The sequence below is a fragment of the Manis javanica genome, chromosome 3 (genome assembly GCF_040802235.1).
Source record: "Manis javanica isolate MJ-LG chromosome 3, MJ_LKY, whole genome shotgun sequence".
NCBI lineage: Eukaryota > Metazoa > Chordata > Mammalia > Pholidota > Manidae > Manis > Manis javanica.
Window position 1 is genome coordinate 80,711,457 of NC_133158.1, and position 19,299 is coordinate 80,730,755.

Consider the following 19,299-nt stretch of genomic DNA (forward strand, 5'->3'; position numbering starts at 1 on the left):
CTCTGTCTATAAATAGCCCCGTGTATATGAGCAGTGGCAAAGGCGTATCTGCTGTCAGTGTAGACGTTAAGTCTCTTACCTTCTGCCATCTTTAGGGCCTGAGTCAGGGCGATGAGTTCTGCTCGCTGTGCAGAGGTGCCCGTTGGGAGTTCACTGGCCCATACAACTCGGTCATCATCTACTACTGCAGCTCTGGCCATTCTCTTACCATCCATGATGTAACTGCTCCCGTCTGTATACCAAGTCAGGAGTCTCGTTCCCCCTAAGGGCTGATCTTGCAAGTCCTGGCGGGTTCCTGTCTCTTCAGCCAGGATTTCCTGGCAGGTGTGAAGCACTTCTTTCTCCAAATCGGGGAGCAGAGTGGCCAGGTTTAGGATGGCAGGGGGGGCAAACTCTACTCAATCACGATTCAGGAGTAAGGTTTGGTAGTGAGTCATTCTGGCATTCGACATCCATCTCTCGGGTGGTTGCCGAATTACACTCTCCAACGCATGTGGAGCAACTACAGTAAGTTTCTGTCCCAGTGTCAGTTTGTCAGAATCTTTAACTAGGAGGGCCACAGCCGCTACTACTCTCAAACAGGCAGGCCATCCACTACTTACTGGGTCTAATTTTTTTGACAAATAGGCGACAGGTCTCTTCCAAGGTCCCCATTGCTGGGTCAACACTCCCCGAGCCACTCCACTCCACTCATCCACAAAAAGGACGAATGGCTTAGTTACGTCTGGCAGGGCCAGAGCGGGTGCCGACAGGAGGGCTTTCTTGATTTCATCAAAGGCCTGTTGCTGTTCAGGTCCCCAAACAAACGGGGCTGCCTCTTTGGTTAGGGGGTACAGGGGGGCGGCTAAGGTGGCATATCCGGGTATCCACAATCTGCAGAACTCTGCTGTTCCCAGAAATTCGCGGACTTGGCGCGGAGTAGTAGGGACCGGGATCTGCGTCACAGTCTGTTTCCGGGCTTCAGTAAGCCACCTCTTCCCTTCTCTCAGGGAATACCCTAAATAAGTCACTTGTGGTTGGCAGATCTGTGCCTTTTTGGCAGATGCTCTATACCCCAGCCTAGTAAGTTCAGTCAAAAGGGCTTCAGTAGCCGCTTGGCAGACTTCCTGTGTAGGAGCGGCTATCAGTAAGTCATCAACATATTGTAACAAGGTTACCTGCGGGTTGGAGGCTCGGTAAAAGGCCAAGTCCTGGTGTAAAGCCTCGTCGAAGAGGGTAGGTGAGTTCTTGAATCCTTGTGGCAAGCGAGTCCAGGTCAATTGTCCAGTAGTTCCTGTGGAGGGGTCTTTCCACTCAAAAGCAAACAGCGGTTGGCTACTCTGGTGCAGGCGCAAACAAAAGAAGGCATCTTTTAAATCTAAGACTGTATACCAAGTATTTTCTGGGGCCAGAGAGCTTAGCAGGTTGTAAGGATTCGGCACAGTGGGATGAATGTCCTGTGTTCTCTTATTAACTTCTCTCAAATCTTGCACTGGTCGATAATCTCCTGTTCCCACTTTCTTTACAGGCAGCAAGGGAGTGTTCCATGGGGATTTACATTTTACTAATATCCCCTGTTCTATGAGCCTCTGGATATGGGGCCTAATCCCATCTCTGGCTTCTTTACTCATTGGATATTGTCTCACAGTTACTGGTGAGGCTGAGGCTTTTAATTCTATGACCACCGGGGGTTGGTTTACAGCGAGTCCCATACCTGCCGTCTCTGCCCAGGCCCCTGGAAACTGGTTGAGCCACCTCTGATTAACTCGGGAGGGTTCTGGTTCTTTAAAAAGGCGGTACTCGTCTTCTAACTTTATAGACAGAATGCTTAGGCCCAAGGGTCTCTTTTTGCTATCAGTCACTTGGGTATCTTCAGTCTGAAAGGATATTCGGGCCCCGACTTTGGTCAAGATGTCTCTTCCCAACAAGGGTGTAGGGCATTCCGGTATAACAAGGAATGAGTGGTTTACTTGTCCCACTCCTAAGTCTACTGTTCTTTGGGTAGTCCATGCATATTGTTTCTGACCCGTGGCCCCAAACACCCAAGACTTTTTACTAGAAAGGGGGCCTCTAGCTTGGGTCAGTACTGAATGTTGAGCACCGGTATCTACCAGAAACTCAACGGGTTGCCCCTCCACCTTCAGAGTTACCCTAGGCTCGGGGAGGGGTTCCGAGCCCCGTCTTTCCTAGTCCTCATCTTCTAGCAGGGACAACACTTTCTTCGGAGGTCCCCGTGGTGGTTTCTTAGGGCAATCTTTCACCCAATGCCCCTTTTCCTTGCAGTACGCACACTGATCTTTATCCAAAGGAGGTCGGTTGCCCAGGGACCCTGCCTTACTAGTTCTACCACTAGAGGGCGGCCGTCCCTTACTTTCTACTACTGCGGCCAAGATTTTTGTTAAATTTCTCTCATGCTTCCTATCTCTCTTTTCTTCTTTACTTTCTCTCTCCTTCTCTTTCCTTAACTCCTTCTCTTCTTCAGTCTCTCTCTTATGATAAACTTTCTCTGCTTCTTTCACTAAATCTCTCAGCGACAAATCCTGTAAGCCCTCCAATCTCTGAAGCTTTTTCTTAATGTCGGGTGCCGATTGCCCGATAAAGGCAAGGGCCACTGAAGCACTATGCCCCTCAGAAGTGGGATCAAAGGGGGTATACCGCCTGAAGGCTTCTATCAGGCGCTCTAAGAATACTGCAGGTGCTTCAGTGGCTCCCTGGCTGACCTCTCTTACCTTGGCCAAATTGGTGGGGCGTCTTGTGGCCCCACGGAGACCTGCCACCAGAGCCTGACGATAGATGGTTAGTCGCTCCCTACCTTCTGGAGAATTAAAGTCCCAGTTGGGTCTAGTCAACGGGAACCCCCTCTCTATGTCATGAGGGAGTTGCGAAGGCCGTCCATCGGTTCCAGGCACATTCCTCCGTGCCTCCAGGAGAATCCTCTCTCTCTTCCGTGGTAAAGAGCACCTGCAAAAGCTGCTGACAATCATCCCAGGTGGGCTGGTGGGAAAACATCAGAGACTCTACTAAACCAGTTAGTTTCTGCGGCTCCTCTGAAAAGGGCGGGTGGTTAGCTTTCCAATTATACAAATCAGCAGAGGAGAAGGGCCAATATTGCAGGGGTTGGAAAGGTGGTTCCCCTTCTTCTCCAAGGATGGGAACTCCATAAGACCGGAGAGGAAAGATACCCGGTGGGTCCAAGATGACCCCTCGGCGGCGCCGGGTGCCCTGGGCAGGTCCCGGAGCCTGCCCTACTGCCTCAGCATCAGGGACTGAGGGTGCCGGAGCTGGGGGTGCTGAGGGTGCTGAGGGTGCTGGGGGTGGGGGCACCGGGGGTGCCGTAGGGGCAGGAGGGTAAGGAGGGGGAGGGGGATCATCAATTATAAGCGAATCCTGAGTATCAGGGTAAACTTTGGTAGTTTCCTTTTCCTTTTTCTGAGGTTGAGTCTGGGCAGCTAAAACTCGAGGGCCCATTTTCTTTTGCACCCAGGGCTTTACCCAGGGTGGTGGGTTCTCCACCAACTCTTGCCAGACTACAATGTAGGGTTGCTGATCCGGGTGTCCTTGAGACGAATCCTGAAAGACAACAGCTTTTACTGCTAATAAGGTGGGGAGATCAAAAGTCCCCTCCGAGGGCCACCCAACATTGTAGGTGGGCCATTCGGAGGTACAGAAAGTCTGCCATGGTCCCTTTTTCACTTCTACTGACAAGTTATGTGCCCTCGCTCTAACTTCCGTCCAATGATCTAGCGTCAGGCTAAGGGGAGTCGTCACTGTCTGTCCCATTGTCAGTATAACAATAATTAGACACGTAAAGGACACAAAAAACAAAGACACACACAGATTAGACACACAGCGGCCGCTTTTGGTTCTTTTCAGAGCCTCGAACAGAAACCGAAAGGAATCAGAGGGTTGATATTCTCGGCGCCCAAAAATCAACCCTATCTCATCAGGTTCAGTTTGCCGGAAAAACAGACGGGAGGCTACCAGGCGTCCCTGGCCTCCCAACCTCCCTGGGGCGTCCCCCAGGGTTGCAGCCTGCGGTGCTCTAGTACGTCTACCGACCGCAGTCACAGCCCCTTTATGGGATTGAGACGGCTGCCAGACAGCGGGTACCCTTCAGAACTCCGACCGGTCTCACTGAAACAGAAAACAGAACACATACAACTCAAGGCGCCACTAATCTTACCTCTTCCTCCAAGAGCGACTTCGGGAGTGAAGCGGGGTGGACGCCCGATCCCGGACGAGCCCCCAAATGTTGGATTCCCCTGAGGAAGGCGCCGCCCCAAATCACTCACCAAAGACGTTTCTTGATGCAACAAGCAAGAGGAATTTATTCAGAAGCCAACTAGTTGGGGTCCAAGTCAGCCCGTCGCAACGGGTCTCAACGAGGACCCTGAGTACTTACAACTAAGTGGTTATATAGGATTTTCTGAGGCATTCAGCCCTAGAGAATTACCATGGTTACAGATTATGTTGTAGTAACAAGATAACAATACTACATAGCAAGATAACAATACTACAAAGGCAGTAATTTTTCAAACCTACGATTTCTGAGTTGGTGCCATGTCCTGGGGGTGTAGCAAGGTAGGGTCAGCTTTTATGTTTAACTAACCGAAAGGTTAGTGCTGCCAGCAGTCATGATTGATTAACTTGTTTTTCCAGAGGAGTTTCCTGGTTTCAGTTGTTCCCTCTGAGTCATATATCAGAATGGCTTTTTGGGCTTCAAGATGGCTACTCTTAGGCTAACTTATTTCTCAGGGAGGTTGGGGTCCTACAACACCATGTTGTTCTAGACTTGTTTGTTGAAATTTTTTTTATTACTAGTAATGGTCTTTATAGTTCCTATTTCTTTCTGATTAATTCTTGGAAGGTTGTATGTTGATAGGCATTTATTTTCCTCTAGGTTGTCCAATGTGTTTGTGTATAATTTTCAAAGTAGTTTCCTATAATCCTTTGTATTTCTGTGGTGGTGTTTGCAATGTCTCCTCTCTCATTTCTGATTTTATTTTATTGAGTCCCTTCTCTTTTTGTCTTGATGAAATTAGCTAAGGGCTTATTAATTTTGTTTATCTTTTCAAAGAATCAACTCTTTTCTTCACTGATCTTTTCTATTGCTTTGTTAGTCTGTTTTATTTATATCTTCTCTGATCATTATTATTTTCTTCCTTCTACCAGCTTTGGGCTTTGTTTGTTCTTCTTTTAGTTCATTTAAGTGTAAGGTTAAATTGTTTGAGATTTTTCCTGTTTCTTGAGGTAGGCCTTTACAGCTGTAAAGTTACCTCTTAGAACTGCTTTTACTGTACCCCCCAAAATTTTGGAATTTTGTGTTTCCATTCTCATTTGTCTCTATGTATTTTTTTATTTCATCTTTGATTCATTGATCATTTAGTGTCATGCTATATAGCCTCGATGTGTTTGTGTTTTTTCTAGTTTTTTCTGCTAATTGATTTCTAGTTTCATATCATTGTGATAAGAAAAAATCCTTGATATATTTCAGTTTTCTTAAGTTTACTGACTAGTTTTGTGTCTTAATGTGTAATCTTTCTTTTAATATGTTTCATGTGCACTTGAAAGAACATGTAATCTCCTGTTTGGGTATGGAATATTCTGTATATATCTGTGAAGTTCATCTTATCTAATGTGTCATTCAAAACCATTATTTCATTGTTGATTCTATGTCTTGATGATGTATCCATCGATGTAAATGGCATGTGAAAACCCTCTACTACTATTTTATTACCATCATTTTCTTTATGTGCCTTTATGTGTCTCTTTATTTGCTTTATATATTTCGGTGCTCTTTTCTTACATCCATAGATATCTACAAGTATCATATATTTTTGGATTGATCCATTCATCATTATATAATGTCCTTCTTTGACTCTTGTTATAGTCTTTGTTTCAAAGTCTCATTTTTGTGATACAAGTATTTCTATCACAGTACAATAAAATCCCTCAAGGAGATCAGTGAGTCACTTCATGGCAAGTTGGCTAATATGAACCTCTGCTGCTGTGAGAGGGCAGAAATTCATTTTGACTTGAATCAACATAGTTTAGGTATGAAATATCTTTCCTATCTGAAAGACCTCAGGAAACAACTCTGTGAGCCTGGTAGAGTGGTGCATAACATTGCACCGGTCCAGGAAACCTTTGCAATATAGATGGTGTGGTATTGGGCAGTGGTTCATAAAATAATTCTACTCTATTGTTGGGAAGGAGATTCTGTTCAGTGATGCAGAGAAGTCAGAATAAAACTAGTCAAGAAAATAGACAAGCAAGTTAATTATGCTCTGTAATAGAGCTGGCCCTTACTTAGTGTCAGAAGACCCCAGATATTTGGGGAAAGTTCCTTTTTATGGGGCTTGAAAGGAGTTTTAAGGAGGGGGATTGTCACACAAACAAGTGTTGATTGACAGGTTGGCAATGATATAAGTTAATTTCTACTGTACATGCTCTTTCCCAGAATTCTCTCTGATTGCCCACCGGGGGGTGGGGGGGAACTGCAGTGCAGATGTATTTTAATGACTTTATAATGAGGAAAAAATTGACTTCAGGATACCTCAGGAGCATGCCCAGTTGGACTGTAGCTTCTGGAATGTCTCTGTGGTTTTACTCCTGCTAGGGGTTTTCTCATTGGTGGAAGCTATCTGTAGTCTCAATTCTCTAGTCTCAACTTCTCTGTGGTCACCCTGACCTCGTTTCTCACTACTGGCTTAATGAATTGATGAAATGGACATTTCAAATTTGCATGGACAAATGGATATTTGCATCCTCCAGAAATCAGTGATCATTTTATGTTGCCATGCTCTCCATAGGTTAAATACTATGGTCTACGTCATCCCCAAGTGACCTTCTAGGGGAATTTGTATTCTGTTTTCCCAAGTTGATGGTCTGTATGAGTTTACATGCCTGGTTCTCATAGAGAAACTTCTCTTACCAGGGAATGTACGAACAATTCTATTGTATGTAAAGGTACAGCTGTCACTCAGTCACTTTGAATTCCTGTTTCCACGAGTCCACCAGAAAAGGGAAGGAGTCATAGTCTTATAAGCATAATTGACCCTGATTTTCAGAAAGAGGTAAGGCTGTTGTAATGCGGCAGGAAAAATATGTTTGATATTCAGGTGATACATAGGCATCTCTTAGTATACCCTTGCTCAATTAGCAGTAAATAAACAAATGTAACAATCATGGCCTAAAAAGGCCATGGTGATGAGTTCTCAGATTCCACAGGGATCGTCAGATTCTGGATCATCCCACCATGTTAGTCACCTGGCATAACAGAGGTGAAGGGTGTCAAGAGGAGGGAGAAGATAGATATTGGGGTGGTACTGCAACTTCAGCAGTTGGAACTGCAGGCACCCTTTTAATCTTCATCTTGTAAGATTCTCCAGGAGAATGAAAGACCCCAATCCTGGTGGAGATTTCCCAAAAATTTATTATAAGAAATAAGTATTTCTGAACAGTACAAGAGGTTGCCTGTCATGGATCTGTGGTTCCCAGCCCAGATACCACGTATTTACACAGCAGTAAGAGTGCCAGTAGCTGATAGCTCTGAACGGAGTTCCTCTCTAGGAAATATCCTTAGATGAAGATAATGGTCTGACGAAAGTCTTATATATTTTCCTTTGGGAAAGTCTACATCCAGTGACTGTTCGATGAAAATTATAAATTCCAGGTCCCTGCTTCAAGGCAGGGAAACTCTGCAGGGACATTGTAAACCTTCCCTTCCTCATGGGACTAGTTTCCATGCCTTGGCTATTATAAATAATGCTTCTATATGTGTGGGGACACAGATATCTTTTTGAGTTAGTGTTTTCATCCCCTTTGGACAATGGTATAGTATTAAAACAATATGGTTCTGGCATAAAAACAAACATACATATTGATGGAACAAAATCAAGAGCCCAGAAATGAACCCAAGCATGTATAGTGAACAGATATTTGTCAGGCAAGACAAGAATACTCAGTTGAAAAAATATAGTCTCTTCAATAAATGGTGCTGCGATAGTTGGATATTCACATGTAAAAGAATGAAACTGGACCCCTATCTCACACCACTCCCAATTATCTCAAAATGGATTAAAGACCTCAATGTAAGACCTGAAACCATGAAACTCTAGAAGAAATATAGGAATAATGTCACAGGTCTTGGTAATGATTTTTTGGATATGACATCTAAAGCATATGCAACAAAATAAAAAATATAAGCAGGACTACATTGAGCTAAAAGCTTCATGTAGAAATAAACCACCAAAAAAATGAAAGACAACCCATGGAACTGGAAAAATATTTGGAAATAAATTGTCTGATAACGGATTAATATCAAAATAATAAGTCATATAACTTAAAAGCGAAAAACCATATAACCCAATTTAAAAGTAGGCAAATGACCTGAATAAATATTTTTCCAAAGCAGATTTCTGAAAGGCCAACGGGTACATGAAAAGATGTGCAGTATCATAGTCATTAAGGAAATGCAAATGAAAACCAAAATGAGATATCATCTTATGTCTGTTAGAATGGCCATGACCAAAAAAACAAGAAATGACAAATGCTGGCATGCATGTGGCAAAAAGGGAACTCTTGTGCACCATTGGGAGGATTATTTACTGGTATAGTCACTACAGAAAACAGTGTGAAGTTTCCTCAAAAAATTAAAAATAGAACTACCATTTAATCCAGCAATTTCTCTTCTGAGAGGACATCCAAAGACAGTAAAAATATTTAATATTTCAAAGTATGAGATTTTTGCTGAGGAAAACCATAAAAAATAACATGTAGTAATTGGAAGGTGGTATATATGAAAAGTCTTGCTTGATTCTTAGCAGGTAATAATTCTCAGTAAATTATTTTTTTCTTTTATAGTTGTACGTGTCTAAGTGACCAAAAATATTTTTGTTTATATATATAGAATTTTCTCTGTTGTCTCCATTGTATATGCTTCAACAAAATTTCTATCTTTGGTATGAATATATAAGTAATCTGCATTAGAAGCCGTCCTGGTTGCTGGTATTCCTAATAACAAGCAAGAGAAATAATATGAAAGAGGGAAAAAAACCTTTATTTAATTAAAATGTTTCAGAATTACGGTGTCATTCATGATGGACAACTATTCAAGCTACATTATCCATGGATAGTTCAATATAAATAGGATCATTTCCAGCTACAGATTGATAAATCACCATTATATAGATACAGTATTTCAGAGAACTGTAGAAAAATTGACTAAAACTAAAGATGATAATGTTCTTCATTAGAGAATACCTGTTCTCCATGAATTGATATTTGAACATAATTTTTAAATGAACTCTATGTCAAGAATCGTATTGAAATATATAGTTACCTCTGTTACATGGTGTTGCTTGAGAAGGGATTAATGTTTGAGAACTTGGAATATGCCAGAGTTTGTAAATTTATGCTGTGGGATTCCAGAAATTTGCTAGCAGAGGTAAATGGAGGCGACCTTTATATATACTGAATTATATTCCTAGAATAGTTGGATTTGTTGAAAATTGTAACTATGCACTGAAACAAATGGTTACTATTATAACTAACTACATCCTGGCACCTTTTGTGACCTCAAAGGTCATTATTTAGTACACTCCTGTGAGAGGCTAATAGCTTAGATTTTAAAATGCATGTCCTTTTTGAACTTATTTGGCTTATACACTAGCATGTTTTAGTAATTAATATTTATATACCAAGTGGCCATTTCCACTTTCTCAGCATTCTCTGGTTTTGAAAAATGTTTTAAGAAGTTAAAATCAATTTTCCACAGATGTTTTGTTTCAGTATTTATGGTATCTTCTTTATAATTTTTTTCATAACATTTATTACTACCTTATTTCTTAGACTATAAATAAAAGGGTTTAATAAAGGAATTACTACAGTATAAAAAACAGAAATGAGTATATCTTTATCCCCTTCTTTAACTGAACTTGGTCGAATGTACATGGAGAGAAGAGAGCCATAGAATATTGAGACAGAGAGAAAGTGGGATGCACAAGTAGATAAGGCTTTGCCTCTTCCCTCTTTGGATTTCATTAGGAAAATTGTGAAAAGGATGAAAATATAAGATATTATAACTATTGTGATAGTGAAAGTTTGAAATGACCCTGAGAAAATAAATATCATCAATTCATTGATATAAGTGTCAACACAGGAGAGTCTGAATAATGGAAGAACATCACAAAAAAAATGATTGATTTGATGAGACCCACAGAAAGTTAATCTAAACAGGAACACTATGTGAATCATGGAATGCAGGTTTCCAGCTATGTAGGCCCCTGTGGTCATCTGAATGCAGAGTTTCTTTGACATCATGGTGTGGTACTGGAGTGGCCTACATATGGCCACGTAGCGGTCATAGGCCATTGCAGCCAGGAGAAAGCAATCTGCGGTTTCAGCAAGGCAGAGAAAGTAAAACTGTGCCATGCATTCCCTGAGGGAAATCATTCTGTCCTTAGAAAGGAAGTTCTCTAACATCTTGGGGGTAATGGCACAGGAACAACAGGAATCCATCAGTGCAAGGTTACCCAGAAAGATGTACATTGGCGTGTGAAGACGACGCTCCATGTAAATCAATGCCACCAGGCCAAGATTCCCCACCATGGTGATCAGATAGATGGTAAGGAACACCACAAACAGAATGATCTTTAGCTCTGGGTGATCTGTAAATCCTATGAGGATAAATTCAGTTCTAGTAGAGTTGGAGTGGTTATTCTCAATCATATCCACCATGTCTGTTGAGATAGGAATTTTGGAGATACAGGATTCTAGAGTGTGTATAATTTTCCCTTCCAATTTTTCATTTTACAAGGAGATGAGATTCTTCTTCAACTTTCCTCTACTGTCTCTGAGATGCAGATACAGAAACTCTTAGGGTATATTCATTTCCATAACATGTCAGTTTTATGATCTCAACTCTAGTTCTTAGTATTCCCACAAATGATTTGAAAATCTAGGTAGTATGCTTAAAGTGGAGAAAGCTTGTTTTTATGATTGTATGCATGAACAATGTACACATTTAGTGTATCTTATTTATATCAGTGTTGACAAATAATTTCAATTTCTGTTCTTTGTTAAAGATCCCTAAAAATAAATTAAGTCAATTTTTAAATTTAATATATTTAATATATGATTAATTGTTTTTTGAGAAAGGAGAAAAGATTATAAATTGGGAAAGGATAGTGTCTTAAAATGGTGTTGAGAAAGCAAGACAGCCACATGCCAAAGAATGAAACTGGATCCGAACCTCTACTATACACAAAATCAACTCAAAATGGAATAAAGACTTGAATGTTAAGACCCGAAACCATAAAACTCCTGGAAGGAACAAAGTGGGTGAACTCCTTGACATTGGTCTTGACAATGATTTTCTTGGATTGGTAGCAAAAGCAAAGGTAACAAAAGTAAAAATAACCTATTGGAACTACATCAAACTAAAAAGTGTCTCACAGCAAAGGGAATTATCAACAAAATGAAAAGTCAGCTATGGGATGGAAGACAATATTTGCAAATCAAATACCTGATGATAAAAGATTAATATCTAAAATATATGAAGAACTCATACAACTCAATAGCAAAGAAACAATCTAATTTAAAAAATGGATGGGGATTTGAATAGACATTTTTCTAAAGAAGACATACAGATGGCCAATAAACACATGAAAAGACAGTCAACATTTCTAATTAGCAAGAAAGTGCAATTTAAAACCACAATACAACTCATACCTGTTAGACTGGCTACAATCAAAAAGACAAAAGATGACAAGTGTTGTGAGGATGTGGAAAAAGGGAACCCTTGTGCATTGTTGGTAGGAATGTAAATTGGTATAGCTAATATGGAAAATAGTATGGAGATTCCTCAAAAAATTAATAATAAAAGTACCGCATGATCCAGTATTTCCACTTGTGGGTATACATATACAAAAGAAATGAAAATAGTATCTTTAAAAGATATATACACTCTCCTGCGCACTGCAGCATTATTCATAATAGCCACTCTATGGAAGCTACTTAAGTATCCATCAAAAGACAGAAGCATAAAAAAGATGTGATATATGTATATGTGTGTTCGTGTATATATATATGCACACGAACACATATATATATGAATGAATAATATTCAGCCATGAGGAAGAAGGAAATCCTGCTATTTGCAATATAGATGGACATTCTCTCTCTGTATATACATACAATATATATGATGAACAGCAATAAACAATGAAGACATTATAGTAAGGGAGATAAATGAGACTAAAACAAATACTGTATGTATTGCATATCATGTATATATCCTGTATACACACACACACACATATGTATATACATACACACACACACACACACATATATTATATGCCAACTTAAATGTGGGATCCAAAAAGGTCAAACTCATAAAAACAGAGTGAAATGGTAGTTACCAGGAATGAGGGGCTGAGGGATGAGGAGAGATGTTGTTTAAAGGTACAAATTTGTAAGCAATAGATAAGTTCTGGAGATCTAATGTACAGTGTAGTGAATATAGACAAGAATATTATATTATAATCATCAAAATTATTAAGTGACTAGATCTGAATTATTTCTACCGCACACACAAAAAATGATAATTCTGTGATGTGATAGAATGGTAACACTGCAATTGCAATCACATTACTATATGGAAATACCAAATCAATATGTACATCTTAACCACGGGTATATGTTAAACATATTTCAATAAAATATAAATGTATATTTTAATTCAAAACGTTTAGGCATCTTTATCTGAATTGACTAACTGGCTGTTTCTGAAAAAAATTGTGTAAGATTTTCTGAAGTGTATCATGGTATATTAAGCTAATAAATAAAAATATTAATTTTTGTTATAAAGACTGCCTGTATAATTTTTCTAACACTAGAAAAATAGAAAACTCTTTAAATCTCAGTGTGATTGGAGACAAATTTTGTTTTCCTTTAAAATACTAGCTTCTGTCATTATTTAGTTATCCATGAAGACGTAATGACTGATGTGTCTAATCATATGTTTTCTGGTCAAATGGGTTTATTTTCCATAACCAAAATATCAAACTAAAGGCACTGGTTAAAATTTTAAATATTTGTTTGTTTTAAAATAATAAATAAAAGACACTTAATTATTCAAGTAAGTTAGAAATAACATTCAATTAAAGTGCCTGAATTCTTTAACAGAATTACCTGGTCCTTACCTGTGTATTTTGAAGTTCTACCTTATAATCAGAAATGGCCAGTGTGAATTTCAGTTGATTCTCATCTTAGTTTCCATAGCCTACAATTTTGAGAAGAGCTACACAGGTAAGTAAGAAGTTGAAATATAACAATTGAAAAGTGTTTAGATAAATAAATATCTATAGATGCTAACATTAAAAGTAAAAATAAATTAGAATACTTCTCATACCTAGATTTCACTGAGAGAAGTTTGATAACACCGTATGTTTGCTGTATGGTATTAGGTCTCAGAGCATTTCAGAATATAAACCTTGATATCTAAAACATTTGGGATTAAAAGAATGAAAATCTGGGACACTATAATAGGTCAGAGTAAATAATTATGATTCTTAAAATGAAAGCTAAAACTTTCCATCAAATCCTGCAGGGATTTCTCTTCACTGACATCAGGGTATTTCTGTAGGGAGAGTCAGTCCCCAAAACATATAAACCATGTGACATCAATATGCCCAATGCAACAATGAGGATAAGGCAAGTGACCTTCATTAAGTAAGGTCATTTGATGATTCCCTTGCTCATTATTATATAACTAAACTCGTTTAAATTCTGTTTATTATTCTGTATGAATGTAATTAAGCAGAAAGTCTCAGGTTGGCTTTACCTTACACTGGAGAAATTAACATGGTTTTTGGAAGATGATTAGGATTTGGAAGCAGACTAACAGGTGTTAAAGATTCAGGGTCTTCAACTATTTCCTTTATGGGTTGAATTTGTCCCCAATCTTATAAAACCCTCATTGGAAATTTTGATAATAATATTTGTTCCCACATATGAATTACTAAGGTTATTCTCCTTTCTTTTCAGTTTACCCCAGCTGTCTTATCTTTCTTACCCTGTTTTTTTCCCTTTCATTCCACTAATCACTTCAGTATACTAAATATTTATTTGTTACTACTGTGTAATTGGACACTGCCTTTCATGTACCACCCCATAGCATATAGGCTTAAGAGAGAAGGGATTTCCCTGTTACATTCTTTCCTGTAATTCTAGCACCTGACCTGGCTCTCTGTAATGCTATAAATATTTGTCAAAACAATGAAATATATTACATTCCCCAGCTCAAGAATTTGTAATCTTTATTCATTAGTTTTTAAACCAAGTCCATTTTCCTTATTTTGGTATATCAGATGCTCCAAGTCTCTCTGTATCTTACCTATCACATTGCTTTCTCCTGTTATCTCAGGGCATTTGGCCATGTGCATTCCTACACTGCTCCTCTGCACACTTGCATCAGATAATTTGCTCATAATGTTTGCCTCACCCAGAACCCTTCTTCTCCCTCTCTTTCTATTCCAATCCTACTCATTCTTGAGCTCAAATCTGATCAATGAGGACTTTCCTAGGTCTTTTAAATAGAATTGATTGTTCCTTTTCCTACATTATTCTTTCCCCAAATCCATAACACAAGTCTAATCAATTATCAGACAAACCAAAATTTAGGGACATTCTACAGAATATTTGATCAGTACTCTTCAATATTGTCAAGGTCACAAAAGATAAGGAAACACTGAGAAACTGTCACAGATTAGAGGATACTATTGGGTCATGATAACTAACTGCAAACGAGTAACCTGGACTGGATAAACAGAATAAAAAGGAAAAATGCCTTCAATATTCAGAAGGATAATTACTACTTTAATCTAAAATTCTGTATGAACCAAAGTAATAATCATGTGTATAGAAAGAATAAAGGCAAACAAGATTTCTTAGGAAAAGGAGAGAATGGGTCATGAAGTAGGAGACAGAGAACTTTTGGAAACAGAGTATCTAACACAAGAATTCAATAAAGGGAAATCTCAGTAGGACAGCTGAGCGTTGGGCCCAGAGAGTAACCTCTCCAGATTGGAAAAGGGACGTGGGGAGCACCAGGAATATCTCTAGGGTAAAAAAGATTATTTAATGCAGTTGAATTATAAAGAAGATATTTGATAGGCATGTGAGGGATATCATCGAACAAGCAGGAAGATAAGGTTTTATTACCTTTTAAAAAAATCTCACACAGTCATACAGAAGAGGGAGTATAATCATGATAATAGCACTAATTGTCTCAGCAGTGGAAAGTATTTTCAGGTCCCTAATAAGGACCGATTTATTATTAAAAATCATGATATCCCACCTAGGATGAGAGAAATGGGGAGCTTTTAAATGAATACATAAATGATTTTCATTCAGCATAACAGGAAGTTCATTAATATGTCCACAAGTGATACTAAGAAATATAAAGGCAAATTTTCAGATAAATAGCTAAAAATAGTTAGAGAGTGGTGTATGTGAAATGCATAAGTCATGGTGGGCATAAAACTATTGGTTTTGGGGTGCACCTTTTGCTTCTATTTTTAAAATGGTTTACGAGTAAAAATTTAAAAAGAAAGAAAAAAGGACCAATAGCAGTGAGAGCAACTGAAGCTATTGATATTTTACACGGGGGAGATGATGTCAGCCTGGAATTTTGTGAAGGTAGTATAAGTGGAGAGATGTCAGCACACTTCAGATATATACTTCAGAGATAGAATTGACAGATTTTGTGAAAGTTGGGATATGATAGCTGAAGTAGATAGGCAAAATTCCTCATTTCTTGCAGGGGCAATGAGGACTTCATAATATGGGTGAGGGTTGAAACTGCTGTGTTGTTTATGTGAAACCATCATAAGATGTGTATCAATGATACTTCAATAAAAAAAGTTAAAGTATGGAAAAGAAAAAATACAAATTACTTTTACAAAATATCTCTCAATGAAAGAGGACTTAGAAATTTTAATACAAATGGAAGAGATAAATAACCAATTGATTTAGAATTTTTCATTAATCCATCCTTTTCTGATTGATTTATGATAACCTTATTTTATATGGGAAGTTAATTTTGTATAATCTTTTTTCATTGATATATCAACTGATTGTTGATTTAAAACCAAATTATTTTAATTATGGAACTTCAGACATTTTAATGTATAATACATCAAGTCTGTTTATTATTATGTTTCTAGAAAAATGTTGGAATTATTTTGCCAAGTCCCCAGATAAGTCCATGGATGTTTGAATGAAGTGAATCTGTGGATTATTTTTGAACAAGCCAAATAAAGTTACTTTCCATGAAGAAATTCCCTGAAGACTTAAGAGTTAAATGCAAACATTTTAACTATCCAAAAAAAAAAAAAAAGAGGTAAAAAAACAGGAAGGAGGAGTTAGAAGAAAAATAGAAAAAGAAATAGAAATGTTGGTGATCATAGACCCAAATAAGAAAAAGAAATTCTAAATAAAAATGCATCAAAGTGATCACATAAGGCAAAATTAATAAATATACCATATTTACAAATTATAAATAACAAGTCTTAAAATACAATTAGCACACAGAGAAATTATTTGCCACAAATAGTCACAGCATTCAGTATCTTTTCTTTGTAAATAGTGGTACAAATAAATGAGGAAAAACAATAAAGTTTAAAGGAAAAGTGAAAAGATAATGCAAAGAAGTAAAAATGGGTAATAAGCACATGAAACATTAATATATTTCACTTACCCAAAAATATTTAAAAACTGTTCTTTCATTTTATTTTTAAATGCTTATTGAGTGTTTACCATATAAGTCACTATTCTGTATTTCGTAATACATAACATGATTATGCCTTCAGGAAGGTAAAGGAACTTGATCATCTGTAGGTTAAAGTAGATCTTAATCTACACTAGCCAACCTGTTATAATTCATCGTTAGTCTACAAAATGTATATCTGACTGTATGTGTGTATTCCTTCTCATTCCATTTTTTCCCTGTTCTTGGAGGCTTATCTCAATCAAATTTCCTAAATATAGATTACTGTAACTAGATTGCTTCTAGTCTCTCTCCCACAAAACTAATCTATATGTACCTGCTAGGTCAGTTTTCTGAATAGAAAGTATCATTTCAGTGTCCTGACAGGAAATTTTAAATGTTTGTAACACTCTACATAGGATCAGATTTGATATCTTCCATTAACTAGACCCAACTGAGTACAGATTATTAACTAGACCCAAGTTGAATCAAGACTGACTCTTCTACACATTTAAACGTTCTATTTTGATGCTACGTTGGTTTATTGAGGTTCAGGACAATAGTGTGACACAATTCCAGGAGAGTAGTAAGAGTTGGTAATGAAAGTTAACATTGCATTTCCTCCTGATTTACTCTGGTAATTGTGGAATTTGGGTTAAGACTTTCCAGACAGTTTTGAAATTCCACTGATGTATCTTTTAACAAACATAGTCATGATTTAGAGATTAATATATATAAAATGTTTATTTTTCTTTTTCTGTATTCCTTATCTATACAGCATTTTGATAAATTGAAATCAGTTTTCCAGAGAGGAAGTTTGTTTAAGAATATTATATTCCCTCATAACTTTTTTCATAAGATGTATTACCTCCTTATTTCTCAGGCTATAAATAAAAGGGTTTAATAAAGGAATTACTATTGTATAAAAAATTGCCACCGGTATATCTTTGTCCCCTTCTTCAAATGGTCGAATGTACATGAGGAGACAAATGTAGAATATTGAGACAGAGAGAAAGTGGGATGCACAGGTAGAAAATGCTTTACCTCTCCCCTCTTTGGATTTCATTTTGAAAACAGTGAAAAGGATGCAAATGTAAGAGATCAAGACAGTAGCAATGGTGAAGATTTGAATTGGCATTGAAAAAATATGTATCATTAGTTTATTGATATAAGGGTCAGTACAAGATAGTGTATAAAGTGGAAGAATATCACAAACAAAGTGGTCAATTTGATTAGACCTGCAGAAATGTAACCTTAACAGAAACCCTACGTGAAACATAGAATGTAGGTTACTAGCTATGTAGGCCCCTATAGTCACCTGGATGCAAAGTCTCTTTGACATCATGGTGTGGTACTGCAGTGGACTGCATACGGCCACATAACGGTCATAGGCCATTGCAGCCAGGAGAAAGCAATCTGCGGTTTCAGCAAGGCAGAGAAAGTAAAACTGTGCCATGCATTCCTTGAGGGAAATCATTCTGTCCTTAGAAAGGAAGTTCTCTAACATCTTGGGGGTAATGGCACAGGAACAACAGGAGTCCATCAGCACAAGGTTACCCAGAAAGATGTACATTGGTGTGTGAAGACAATGCTCCGTGTAAATCAATGCCACCAAGCCAAGATTCCCCACCATGGTGATCACATAGATGGCAAAGAACACCGTAAACAGAAGGATCTTCAGCACTTGATGATCTGTGAATCCTATGAGGATGAACTCAGTTGTCAAGGAGTGATTTTCTTTAGCCATACTGACTTTTCAGCTGAGATGGAAACTGTAGAGAAATGAGTTTCTAAATAATAGTATATCTAATTATCCCCTCTAATTTTCCCACATACAAAAAGAAAGAAGCTCTTCTTTAATCATCCTATGCTGTCTCCGGAAACACACACTAGGTCAACTTTGTGAGAACATATGCATCACAGATTTACACAATCTTAACAGAATTAAGGGATTGTAGAAATACCTGTGTGAATTGTCAGGACAGGAAAAGTTTTTTCTGCATGAATTATCAAATGCCGATTAAAAAATTCCTGGACAGTAATATATAATTTGGCCTTTCCAAAATTAGAAGACAATGAGTTTTTAAAAATATTTTTCTTGTTTGGTACCCCTTCGCAGATAACCTTGCCAAGGGATATTTTAAAGAAAGAACCTATTCATCCTTTAAACTTGGATAAGAATATAGAATACCTTTAATCTTTCTTAGTAAGTTAATTTTGATACCATTTTTGTATTTATTTTAGCACATTCTGAATTCTATCCATGTATGGTATGATACATTCACCCAAGAAGTTATTACTCTTAATTATCCATTTATCCTAATACTTTCTATCTCTAGTTTCAGTTGTCTTACATGCATATCTAACATTTTGAGAGTTGGTTACCAAATCTCCATTTACACTGTTTATATTTGTCATGATAAGTATTACTTTTCTACATTCATACTTCTGTAGAAAGTTATGTCCTTATTTTTGGTGAATTCCATTTATGATGTTTATATTCATCATGACAAATATTTCTTTTGTACTTTCATACTTCTGTATAA

The 19,299-nt window shown here is 37.8% G+C and overlaps 3 protein-coding genes across 3 annotated transcripts; all 3 read right to left on the reverse strand.

Annotated features, from left to right (window-relative positions):
• Positions 1-872: 872 nt before the first annotated feature.
• Positions 873-4,531, reverse strand: LOC140848408 (uncharacterized; the record flags this gene model as incomplete). The annotated part of the gene is given in 2 exon segments (XM_073231781.1): positions 873-2,922; positions 2,924-4,531. Coding segments are annotated over 2 exon segments (2,886 nt in total), but the record flags the coding sequence as incomplete, so codon positions are not given.
• Positions 4,532-5,180: 649 nt separating this feature from the next.
• On the reverse strand, positions 5,181-10,710 carry LOC108393125 (olfactory receptor 5K1-like). Its single transcript, XM_017653746.3, has 2 exons — positions 9,784-10,710; positions 5,181-5,228 (listed from the first exon to the last, which is right to left on the reverse strand). Exons 1-2 carry the CDS (start codon positions 10,708-10,710, stop codon positions 5,181-5,183), a joined length of 975 nt encoding a protein of 324 aa, XP_017509235.3.
• Positions 10,711-17,549: 6,839 nt separating this feature from the next.
• Positions 17,550-18,500, reverse strand: LOC108389164 (olfactory receptor 5K4-like). Its single transcript, XM_073230419.1, has one exon. It carries the CDS (start codon positions 18,498-18,500, stop codon positions 17,550-17,552), a length of 951 nt encoding a protein of 316 aa, XP_073086520.1.
• Between the last annotated feature and the right edge of the window lie 799 nt (positions 18,501-19,299).